The 12412-nt window shown below is 42.5% G+C and overlaps 1 protein-coding gene across 1 annotated transcript in view; it reads right to left on the bottom strand.

Moving 5' to 3' along the window:
- The window catches only part of LOC137258027 (transmembrane protein 143-like), a 41390-nt gene that overhangs the window by 26182 nt on the left and 2796 nt on the right, over positions 1-12412 (bottom strand). The window contains exon 2 of the mRNA XM_067795563.1: positions 11444-11610. Coding sequence (XP_067651664.1) covers positions 11444-11610 — 167 coding nt within the window. The remainder of the gene's footprint in view (positions 1-11443; positions 11611-12412) is intronic.

Below are 12412 nucleotides of genomic sequence, written 5' to 3'. Positions count from 1 at the left end.
CAAAGTAGATGATACACCATCCACTGGGTCTGGCTCGGTTAGGGTTCAACAATCTAGCCATAAATGTACAAATCAAAGTAGATGATACACCATCCACTGGGTCTGGCTCGGTTAGGGTTCAACAATCTAGCCATAAATGTACAAATCAAAGTAGATGATACACCATCCTCTGGGTCTGGCTCGGCTAGGGTTCAACAATCTAGCCATAAATGTACAAATCAAAGTAGATGATACACCATCCACTGGGCTTGCTTCGGTTAGGGTTCAACAATCTAGCCATAAATGTACAAATCAAAGTAGATAAAACGCCATCCACTGGGCTTGGCTCGGTTAGGGTTCAACAATCTAGCCATAAATGTACAAATCAAAGTAGATAATACACCATCCACTGGGTCTGGCTCGGTTAGGGTTCAACAATCTAGCCATAAATGTACAAATCAAAGTAGATGATACACCATCCACTGGGTCTGGCTCGGTTAGGGTTCAACAATCTAGCCATAAATGTACAAATCAAAGTAGATGATACACCATCCACTGGGTCTGGTTCGGTTAGGGTTCAACAATCTAGCCATAAATGTACAAATCAAAGTAGATGATACACCATCCTCTGGGCTTGGTTCGGTTAGGGTTCAACAATCTAGCCATAAATGTACAAATCAAAGTAGATAAAACACCATCCACTGGGTCTGGCTCGGTTAGGGTTCAACAATCTAGCCATAAATGTACAAATCAAAGTAGATGATACACCATCCACTGGGCTTGGCTCGGTTAGGGTTCAACAATCTAGCCATAAATGTACAAATCAAAGTAGATAAAACGCCATCCACTGGGCTTGGCTCGGTTAGGGTTCAACAATCTAGCCATAAATGTACAAATCAAAGTAGATAAAACGCCATCCACTGGGCTTGGCTCGGTTAGGGTTCAACAATCTAGCCATAAATGTACAAATCAAAGTAGATAAAACGCCATCCACTGGGCTTGGCTCGGTTAGGGTTCAACAATCTAGCCATAAATGTACAAATCAAAGTAGATAAAACGCCATCCACTGGGCTTGGCTCGGTTAGGGTTTAACAATCTAGCCATAAATGTACAAATCAAAGTAGATAACACGCCATCCACTGGGTCTGGCTCGGGTAGGGTTTAACAATCTAGCCATAAATGTACAAATCAAAGTAGATGATACACCATCCACTGGGCTTGGTTCGGTTAGGGTTCAACAATCTAGCCATAAATGTACAAATCAAAGTAGATAATACACCATCCACTGGGCTTGGCTCGGTTAGGGTTCAACAATCTAGCCATAAATGTACAAATCAAAGTAGATGATACACCATCCACTGGGCTTGGCTCGGTTAGGGTTCAACAATCTAGCCATAAATGTACAAATCAAAGTAGATAAAACGCCATCCACTGGGCTTGGCTCGGTTAGGGTTCAACAATCTAGCCATAAATGTACAAATCAAAGTAGATAAAAAGCCATCCACTGGGCTTGGCTCGGTTAGGGTTCAAGAATCTAGCCATAAATGTACAAATCAAAGTAGATAAAACGCCATCCACTGGGCTTGGCTCGGTTAGGGTTCAACAATCTAGCCATAAATGTACAAATCAAAGTAGATAAAACGCCATCCACTGGGCTTGGCTCGGTTAGGGTTCAACAATCTAGCCATAAATGTACAAATCAAAGTAGATAAAACGCCATCCACTGGGCTTGGCTCGGTTAGGGTTCAACAATCTAGCCATAAATGTACAAATCAAAGTAGATAAAACGCCATCCACTGGGCTTGGCTCGGTTAGGGTTCAACAATCTAGCCATAAATGTACAAATCAAAGTAGATGATACACCATCCTCTGGGTCTGGCTCGGTTAGGGTTCAACAATCTAGCCATAAATGTACAAATCAAAGTAGATGATACACCATCCACTGGGTCTGGTTCGGTTAGGGTTCAACAATCTAGCCATAAATGTACAAATCAAAGTAGATGATACACCATCCTCTGGGCTTGGTTCGGTTAGGGTTTAACAATCTAGCCATAAATGTACAAATCAAAGTAGATAAAACACCATCCACTGGGTCTGGCTCGGTTAGGGTTCAACAATCTAGCCATAAATGTACAAATCAAAGTAGATGATACACGATCCACTGGGCTTGGCTCGGTTAGGGTTCAACAATCTAGCCATAAATGTACAAATCAAAGTAGATAAAACGCCATCCACTGGGCTTGGCTCGGTTAGGGTTCAACAATCTAGCCATAAATGTACAAATCAAAGTAGATAAAACGCCATCCACTGGGCTTGGCTCGGTTAGGGTTCAACAATCTAGCCATAAATGTACAAATCAAAGTAGATAAAACGCCATCCACTGGGCTTGGCTCAGTTAGGGTTTAACAATCTAGCCATAAATGTACAAATCAAAGTAGATAACACGCCATCCACTGGGTCTGGCTCGGGTAGGGTTTAACAATCTAGCCATAAATGTACAAATCAAAGTAGATGATACACCATCCACTGGGCTTGGTTCGGTTAGGGTTCAACAATCTAGCCATAAATGTACAAATCAAAGTAGATAAAACACCATCCACTGGGCTTGGCTCGGTTAGGGTTCAACAATCTAGCCATAAATGTACAAATCAAAGTAGATGATACACCATCCACTGGGCTTGGCTCGGTTAGGGTTCAACAATCTAGCCATAAATGTACAAATCAAAGTAGATAAAACGCCATCCACTGGGCTTGGCTCGGTTAGGGTTCAACAATCTAGCCATAAATGTACAAATCAAAGTAGATAAAACACCATCCACTGGGCTTGGCTCGGTTAGGGTTCAACAATCTAGCCATAAATGTACAAATCAAAGTAGATAAAACGCCATCCACTGGGCTTGGCTCGGTTAGGGTTCAACAATCTAGCCATAAATGTACAAATCAAAGTAGATAAAACGCCATCCACTGGGCTTGGCTCGGTTAGGGTTCAACAATCTAGCCATAAATGTACAAATCAAAGTAGATAAAACGCCATCCACTGGGCTTGGCTCGGTTAGGGTTCAACAATCTAGCCATAAATGTACAAATCAAAGTAGATAAAACGCCATCCACTGGGCTTGGCTCGGTTAGGGTTCAACAATCTAGCCATAAATGTACAAATCAAAGTAGATGATACACCATCCTCTGGGTCTGGCTCGGTTAGGGTTCAACAATCTAGCCATAAATGTACAAATCAAAGTAGATGATACACCATCCACTGGGTCTGGTTCGGTTAGGGTTCAACAATCTAGCCATAAATGTACAAATCAAAGTAGATGATACACCATCCTCTGGGCTTGGTTCGGTTAGGGTTTAACAATCTAGCCATAAATGTACAAATCAAAGTAGATAAAACACCATCCACTGGGTCTGGCTCGGTTAGGGTTCAACAATCTAGCCATAAATGTACAAATCAAAGTAGATGATACACGATCCACTGGGCTTGGCTCGGTTAGGGTTCAACAATCTAGCCATAAATGTACAAATCAAAGTAGATAAAACGCCATCCACTGGGCTTGGCTCGGTTAGGGTTCAACAATCTAGCCATAAATGTACAAATCAAAGTAGATAAAACGCCATCCACTGGGCTTGGCTCGGTTAGGGTTCAACAATCTAGCCATAAATGTACAAATCAAAGTAGATAAAACGCCATCCACTGGGCTTGGCTCGGTTAGGGTTCAACAATCTAGCCATAAATGTACAAATCAAAGTAGATAAAACGCCATCCACTGGGCTTGGCTCAGTTAGGGTTTAACAATCTAGCCATAAATGTACAAATCAAAGTAGATAACACGCCATCCACTGGGTCTGGCTCGGGTAGGGTTTAACAATCTAGCCATAAATGTACAAATCAAAGTAGATGATACACCATCCACTGGGCTTGGTTCGGTTAGGGTTCAACAATCTAGCCATAAATGTACAAATCAAAGTAGATAAAACACCATCCACTGGGCTTGGCTCGGTTAGGGTTCAACAATCTAGCCATAAATGTACAAATCAAAGTAGATGATACACCATCCACTGGGCTTGGCTCGGTTAGGGTTCAACAATCTAGCCATAAATGTACAAATCAAAGTAGATAAAACGCCATCCACTGGGCTTGGCTCGGTTAGGGTTCAACAATCTAGCCATAAATGTACAAATCAAAGTAGATAAAACGCCATCCACTGGGCTTGGCTCGGTTAGGGTTCAACAATCTAGCAATAAATGTACAAATCAAAGTAGATAAAACGCCATCCACTGGGCTTGGCTCGGTTAGGGTTTAACAATCTAGCCATAAATGTACAAATCAAAGTAGATAAAACGCCATCCACTGGGCTTGGCTCGGTTAGGGTTCAACAATCTAGCCATAAATGTACAAATCAAAGTAGATAAAACGCCATCCACTGGGCTTGGCTCGGTTAGGGTTCAACAATCTAGCCATAAATGTACAAATCAAAGTAGATGATACACCATCCACTGGGCTTGGCTCGGTTAGGGTTCAACAATCTAGCCATAAATGTACAAATCAAAGTAGATAAAACGCCATCCACTGGGCTTGGCTCGGTTAGGGTTCAACAATCTAGCCATAAATGTACAAATCAAAGTAGATAAAACGCCATCCACTGGGCTTGGCTCGGTTAGGGTTCAACAATCTAGCCATAAATGTACAAATCAAAGTAGATAAAACGCCATCCACTGGGCTTGGCTCGGTTAGGGTTCAACAATCTAGCCATAAATGTACAAATCAAAGTAGATAAAACGCCATCCACTGGGCTTGGCTCGGTTAGGGTTCAACAATCTAGCCATAAATGTACAAATCAAAGTAGATGATACACCATCCTCTGGGTCTGGCTCGGTTAGGGTTCAACAATCTAGCCATAAATGTACAAATCAAAGTAGATAAAACGCCATCCACTGGGCTTGGCTCGGTTAGGGTTCAACAATCTAGCCATAAATGTACAAATCAAAGTAGATGATACACCATCCACTAGGTCTGGCTCGGTTAGGGTTCAACAATCTAGCCATAAATGTACAAATCAAAGTAGATAACACGCCATCCACTGGGCTTGGCTCGGTTAGGGTTCAACAATCTAGCCATAAATGTACAAATCAAAGTAGATAAAACGCCATGCACTGGGCTTGGCTCGGTTAGGGTTCAACAATCTAGCCATAAATGTACAAATCAAAGTAGATAATACGCCATCCACTGGGTCTGGCTTGGTTAGGGTTTAACAATCTAGCCATAAATGTACAAATCAAAGTAGACAAAACGCCATCCACTGGGCTTGGTTCGGTTAGGGTTCAACAATCTAGCCATAAATGTACAAATCAAAGTAGATGATACACCATCCACTGGGTCTGGTTCGGTTAGGGTTCAACAATCTAGCCATAAATGTACAAATCAAAGTAGATGATACACCATCCACTGGGCTTGGCTCGGTTAGGGTTTAACAATCTAGCCATAAATGTACAAATCAAAGTAGATAAAACACCATCCACTGGGCTTGGTTCGGTTAGGGTTCAACAATCTAGCCATAAATGTACAAATCAAACTAGATGATACACCATCCACTGGGCTTGGATCGGTTAGGGTTCAACAATCTAGCCATAAATGTACAAATCAAAGTAGATGAAACACCATCCACTGGGCTTGGCTCGGTTAGGGTTCAACAATCTAGCCATAAATGTACAAATCAAACTAGATGATACACCATCCACTGGGCTTGGCTCGGTTAGGGTTCAACTATCTAGCCATAAATGTACAAATCAAAGTAGATAAAACGCCATCCACTGGGCTTGGCTCGGGTAGGGTTCAACAATCTAGCCATAAATGTACAAATCAAAGTAGATAAAACACCATCCACTGGGTCTGGCTCGGTTAGGGTTCAACAATCTAGCCATAAATGTACAAATCAAAGTAGATAATACACCATCCACTGGGTCTGGCTCGGTTAGGGTTCAACAATCTAGCCATAAATGTACAAATCAAAGTAGATAAAACACCATCCACTGGGCTTGGCTCGGTTAGGGTTCAACAATCTAGCCATAAATGTACAAATCAAAGTAGATGATACACCATCCACTGGGTCTGGCTCGGTTAGGGTTCAACAATCTAGCCATAAATGTACAAATCAAACTAGATGATACACCATCCACTGGGCTTGGTTCGGTTAGGGTTCAACAATCTAGCCATAAATGTACAAATCAAAGTAGATGATACACCATCCTCTCGGCTTGGCTCGGTTAGGGTTCAACAATCTAGCCATAAATGTACAAATCAAAGTAGATGATACACCATCCACTGGGCTTGGTTCGGTTAGGGTTCAACAATCTAGCCATAAATGTACAAATCAAAGTAGATGATACACCATCCTCTCGGCTTGGCTCGGTTAGGGTTCAACAATCTAGCCATAAATGTACAAATCAAAGTAGATGATACACCATCCACTGGGCTTGGCTCGGTTAGGGTTCAACAATCTAGCCATAAATGTACAAATCAAAGTAGATGATACACCATCCACTGGGTCTGGCTCGGTTAGGGTTCAACAATCTAGCCATAAATGTACAAATCAAAGTAGATGATACACCATCCACTGGGCTTGGCTCGGTTAGGGTTCAACAATCTAGCCATAAATGTACAAATCAAAGTAGATGATACACCATCCACTGGGCTTGGCTCGGTTAGGGTTCAACAATCTAGCCATAAATGTACAAATCAAAGTAGATGATACACCATCCACTGGGCCTTGCTCGGTTAGGGTTCAACAATCTAGCCATAAATGTACAAATCAAAGTAGATGATACACCATCCACTGGGCTTGGTTCGGATAGGGTTCAACAATCTAGCCATAAATGTACAAATCAAAGTAGATGATACACCATCCACTGGGCTTGGTTCGGTTAGGGTTCAACAATCTAGCCATAAATGTACAAATCAAAGTAGATGATACACCATCCACTGGGTCTGGCTCGGTTAGGGTTCAACAATGTAGCTAAAAACGTACAAATCAAAGTAGATGATACACCATCCACTGGGCTTGGCTCGGTTAGGGTTCAACAATCTAGCCATAAATGTACAAATCAAAGTAGATGATACACCATCCACTGGGCTTGGTTCGGTTAGGGTTCAACAATCTAGCCATAAATGTACAAATCAAAGTAGATGATACACCATCCACTGGGCTTGGCTCGGTTAGGGTTCAACAATCTAGCCACAAATGTACAAATCAAAGTAGATGATACACCATCCACTGGGCCTGTCTCGGTTAGGGTTTAATAATATAGCCATAAATGTACAAATCAAAGTACATAAAACACCATCCACTGGGCTTGGTTCGGTTAGGGTTCAACAATCTAGCCATAAATGTACAAATCAAAGTAGATGATACACCATCCACTGGGCTTGGTTCGGTTAGGGTTCAACAATCTAGCCATAAATGTACAAATCAAAGTAGATGATACACCATCCACTGGGCTTGGCTCGGTTAGGGTTCAACAATCTAGCCACAAATGTACAAATCAAAGTAGATGATACACCATCCACTGGGCCTGGCTCGGTTAGGGTTTAATAATATAGCCATAAATGTACAAATCAAAGTACATAAAACACCATCCACTGGGCTTGGTTCGGTTAGGGTTCAACAATCTAGCCATAAATGTACAAATCAAAGTAGATGATACACCATCCACTGGGTCTGGCTCGGTTAGGGTTCAACAATCTAGCCATAAATGTACAAATCAAAGTACACCATCCACTGGGTCTGGCTCGGTTAGGGTTTAACAATCTAGCCATAAATGTACAAATCAAAGTAGATGATACACCATCCTCTGGGTCTGGCTCGGTTAGGGTTCAACAATCTAGCCATAAACGTACAAATCAAAGTAGATGATACACCATCCACTGGGTCTGGCTCGGCTAGGGTTCAGCAATCTAGCCATAAATGTACAAATCAAAGTAGATGATACACCATCCACTGGGCTTGGCTCGGTTAGGGTTTAACAATCTAGCCATAAATGTACAAATCAAAGTAGATGATACACCATCCACTGGGTCTGGCTCGGTTAGGGTTCAACAATCTAGCCAAAAACGTACAAATCAAAGTAGATGATACACCATCCACATGGCTTGGCTCGGTTAGGGTTCAACAATCTAGCCATAAATGTACAAATCAAAGTAGATGATACACCATCCACTGGGCTTGGTTCGGTTAGGGTTCAACAATCTAGCCATAAATGTACAATTCAAAGTAGATGATACACCATCCACTGGGCTTGGCTCGGTTAGGGTTCAAGAATCTAGCCACAAATGTACAAATCAAAGTAGATGATACACCATCCACTGGGCCTGGCTCGGTTAGGGTTTAACAATCTAGCCATAAATGTACAAATCAAAGTACATAAAACACCATCCACTGGGCTTGGTTCGGTTAGGGTTCAACAATCTAGCCATAAATGTACAAATCAAAGTAGATGATACACCATCCACTGGGCTTGGCTCGGTTAGGGTTCAACAATCTAGCCATAAATGTACAAATCAAAGTAGATGATACACCATCCACTGGGTCTGGCTCGGTTAGGGTTCAACAATCTAGCCATAAATGTACAAATCAAAGTACACCATCCACTGAGTCTGGCTCGGTTAGGGTTTAACAATCTAGCCATAAATGTACAAATCAAAGTAGATGATACACCATCCTCTGGGTCTGGCTCGGTTAGGGTTCAACAATCTAGCCATAAACGTACAAATCAAAGTAGATGATACACCATCCACTGGGTCTGGCTCGGCTAGGGTTCAGCAATCTAGCCATAAACGTACAAATCAAAGTAGATGATACACCATCCACTGGGCTTGGTTGGGTTAGGGTTCAACAATCTAGCCATAAATGTACAAATCAAAGTAGATGATACACCATCCACTGGGCTTGGCTCGGATAGGGTTCAACAATCTAGCCATAAATGTACAAATCAAAGTAGATGATACACCATCCACTGGGCTTGGCTCGGTTAGGGTTTAACAATCTAGCCATAAATGTACAAATCAAAGTAGATGATACACCATCCACTGGGCTTGGTTCGGTTAGGGTTCAACAATCTAGCCATAAACGTACAAATCAAAGTAGATGATACACCATCCACTGGGCTTGGCTCGGTTAGGGTTCAACAATCTAGCCATAAATGTACAAATCAAAGTAGATGATACACCATCCACTGGGCTTGGCTCGGTTAGGGTTCAACAATCTAGCCATAAATGTACAAATCAAAGTAGATGATACACCATCCACTGGGCTTGGCTCGGTTGGGGTTCAACAATCTAGCCATAAACGTACAAATCAAAGTAGATGATACACCATCCACATGGCTTGGCTCGGTTAGGGTTCAACAATCTAGCCATAAATGTACAAATCAAAGTAGATGATACACCATCCACTGGGCTTGGTTCGGTTAGGGTTCAACAATCTAGCCATAAACGTACAAATCAAAGTAGATGATACACCATCCACTGGGCTTGGCTCGGTTAGGGTTTAACAATCTAGCCATAAATGTACAAATCAAAGTAGATGATACACCATCCACATGGCTTGGCTCGGTTAGGGTTCAACAATCTAGCCATAAATGTACAAATCAAAGTAGATGATACACCATCCACTGGGCTTGGTTCGGTTAGGGTTCAACAATCTAGCCATAAACGTACAAATCAAAGTAGATGATACACCATCCACTGGGCTTGGCTCGGTTAGGGTTTAACAATCTAGCCATAAATGTACAAATCAAAGTAGATGATACACATCCACTGGGTCTGGCTCGGTTAGGGTTCAACAATCTAGCCATAAACGTACAAATCAAAGTAGATGATACACCATCCACTGGGCTTGGCTCGGTTAGGGTTCAACAATCTAGCCATAAATGTACAAATCAAAGTAGATGATACACCATCCACTGGGCTTGGTTCGGTTAGGGTTCAACAATCTAGCCATAAACGTACAAATCAAAGTAGATGATACACCATCCACTGGGCTTGGCTCGGTTAGGGTTTAACAATCTAGCCATAAATGTACAAATCAAAGTAGATGATACACCATCCACTGGGTCTGGCTCGGTTAGGGTTCAACAATCTAGCCATAAACGTACAAATCAAAGTAGATGATACACCATCCACTGGGCTTGGCTCGGTTAGGGTTCAACAATCTAGCCATAAATGTACAAATCAAAGTAGATGATACACCATCCACTGGGTCTGGCTCGGTTAGGGTTCAACAATCTAGCAATAAATGTACAAATCAAAGTACATCATCCACTGGGTCTGGCTCAGTTAGGGTTTAAGAATCTAGCCATAAATGTACAAATCAAAGTAGATGATACACGATCCTCTGGGTCTGGCTCGGTTAGGGTTCAACAATCTAGCCATAAACGTACAAATCAAAGTAGATGATACACCATCCACTGGGCTTGGTTGGGTTAGGGTTCAACAATCTAGCCATAAATGTACAAATCAAAGTAGATGATACACCATCCACTGGGCTTGGCTCGGTTAGGGTTCAACAATCTAGCCATAAATGTACAAATCAAAGTAGATGATACACCATCCACTGGGCTTGGCTCGGTTAGGGTTCAACAATCTAGCCATAAATGTACAAATCAAAGTAGATGATACACCATCCACTGGGCTTGGTTGGGTTAGGGTTTAGGGGCTGGTTTATCTACTGGTCATACATGCTACAACTGCCTGAAAGTCTGCCACTATCAACAAAATACAACTCTACTGTTTTCATATCTTTGAACATTTTATGCTCTCCTATTCACACACACAAAAACCACAACAATGTTGCTTCCCTTTGTTTGTAATACTGCACAAGCAAACACAAGGAAATAAGCACCCTGATATTAATGCCCCAATTGCTATTATTTTGTTGTTAGTACAAACACTTTCAGGATGTGGGAGCTAAGGGGTCAGTAAAATTTTTGTTAGTCACTACTGTCACCATACATACATATGTTATATATTCAAGACAGTAACTGCCAGTGGTCTTGTGGTATGAGTTGGCTGCCATTAAGACCCCATCGCACGGCTTGGTTTCTGTACAAACTTACCTTCTTGACACTGATCTTAGCTGTCAATGATCTACGAGATCAGCTTATCTATGTTAATAAAAGGAATTAGGACTTCTACTTATGCAATCCCAAACATAGAAAGAGTACAAACATGTCATGCCCACCTTTGCAGGGCCTCTTGGTCTGGTAATGTGTTATTCTTACCCATACAGGACTTCTTGGTCTGATTAACTATTTACCTGTACAGGACATCTTGAAGAGGTAATGTGTTATTCTTGCCCATACATGACCTTATGGTCTGATTAACTATTTACCTGTACAGGACATCTTGAAGAGGTAATGTGTTATTCTTGCCTGCACAGGACCTCTTGGTTTCATAATGTGTTATCCTTACCTGTACAGTGCCTCTTGGTCTGATAATGCATAGGATGGCTCTACTACATCTGTCTTCTCTGACTTGGTTAGGGAGGTGGCCAGCGATCGGACACTCTGGCCGCTATACTTTTGACGGACAAGTAGCTGGACATGGCACACAAGCCGCTGCTGTCCTCTTGCAACATTCTGTAAAATCATGAAATTATAACAGAAACAGAGACAACAAGAGGCACTGTGTGACACCAAGAGAACACAAGGGGCACTGAGGTGACACCATGAGGGCAACAAAGGGCACTTAGGGGACACCAAGTGGGTAACAAGGGTCACTGAGGTGACACCAAGAGGATAACAAGGGTCACTGAGGTGACACCAAGAGGATAACAAGGGTCACTGAGGTGACACCAAGAGGTTAACAAGGGTCACTGAGGTGACAACAAGAGGTTAACAAGGGTCACTGAGGTGACACCAAGAGGTTAACAAGGGCTGAGGTGACACCAAGAGGCAACAAAGGGGTATTTAGAGCACACCACAAGGGCAACAGGGGACACTGAGGGGACACCAAGATGGCAACTAGGAGCACTAAGGTGACTACAAGAGTGAGTGAGTGAGTTTAGTTTTAAGCCCCACTCAGCAATATTCCAGCTATATGGCTTAAATAATCACGTCTGGACTGGACAATCCAGTGATCAACAACATGAGCATCGATCTGTGCATTGGGAGCTGATGACATGTGTCAACCAAGTCAGCGAGCCTAACCGATTGATCCTGTTTGTCGCTTCTTACAACAAGCCTAGTCGCCCTTTGTGGCAAGCATGGGTTGTGACTAAAAGAGGGCAATAAGGGACACTGAAGGGGACAGTGAGAGAGGCAATAACGAATACTGAGAGGCGCTCAAAAGGGCAGTAAGTGGGCACTGATGAGACCAGAGGGTAACAAGAGGCTTGGAGGGGGCAACAAGGAGGCACTTGGGACACACCAGGGGGGCAAC

The sequence above is a fragment of the Haliotis asinina genome, chromosome 12 (assembly GCF_037392515.1).
Source record: "Haliotis asinina isolate JCU_RB_2024 chromosome 12, JCU_Hal_asi_v2, whole genome shotgun sequence".
Taxonomy (NCBI): domain Eukaryota; kingdom Metazoa; phylum Mollusca; class Gastropoda; order Lepetellida; family Haliotidae; genus Haliotis; species Haliotis asinina.
The sequence above is the reverse complement of the archived record's forward strand: the minus strand, read 5'-3'. Positions and strand labels throughout refer to the sequence as shown.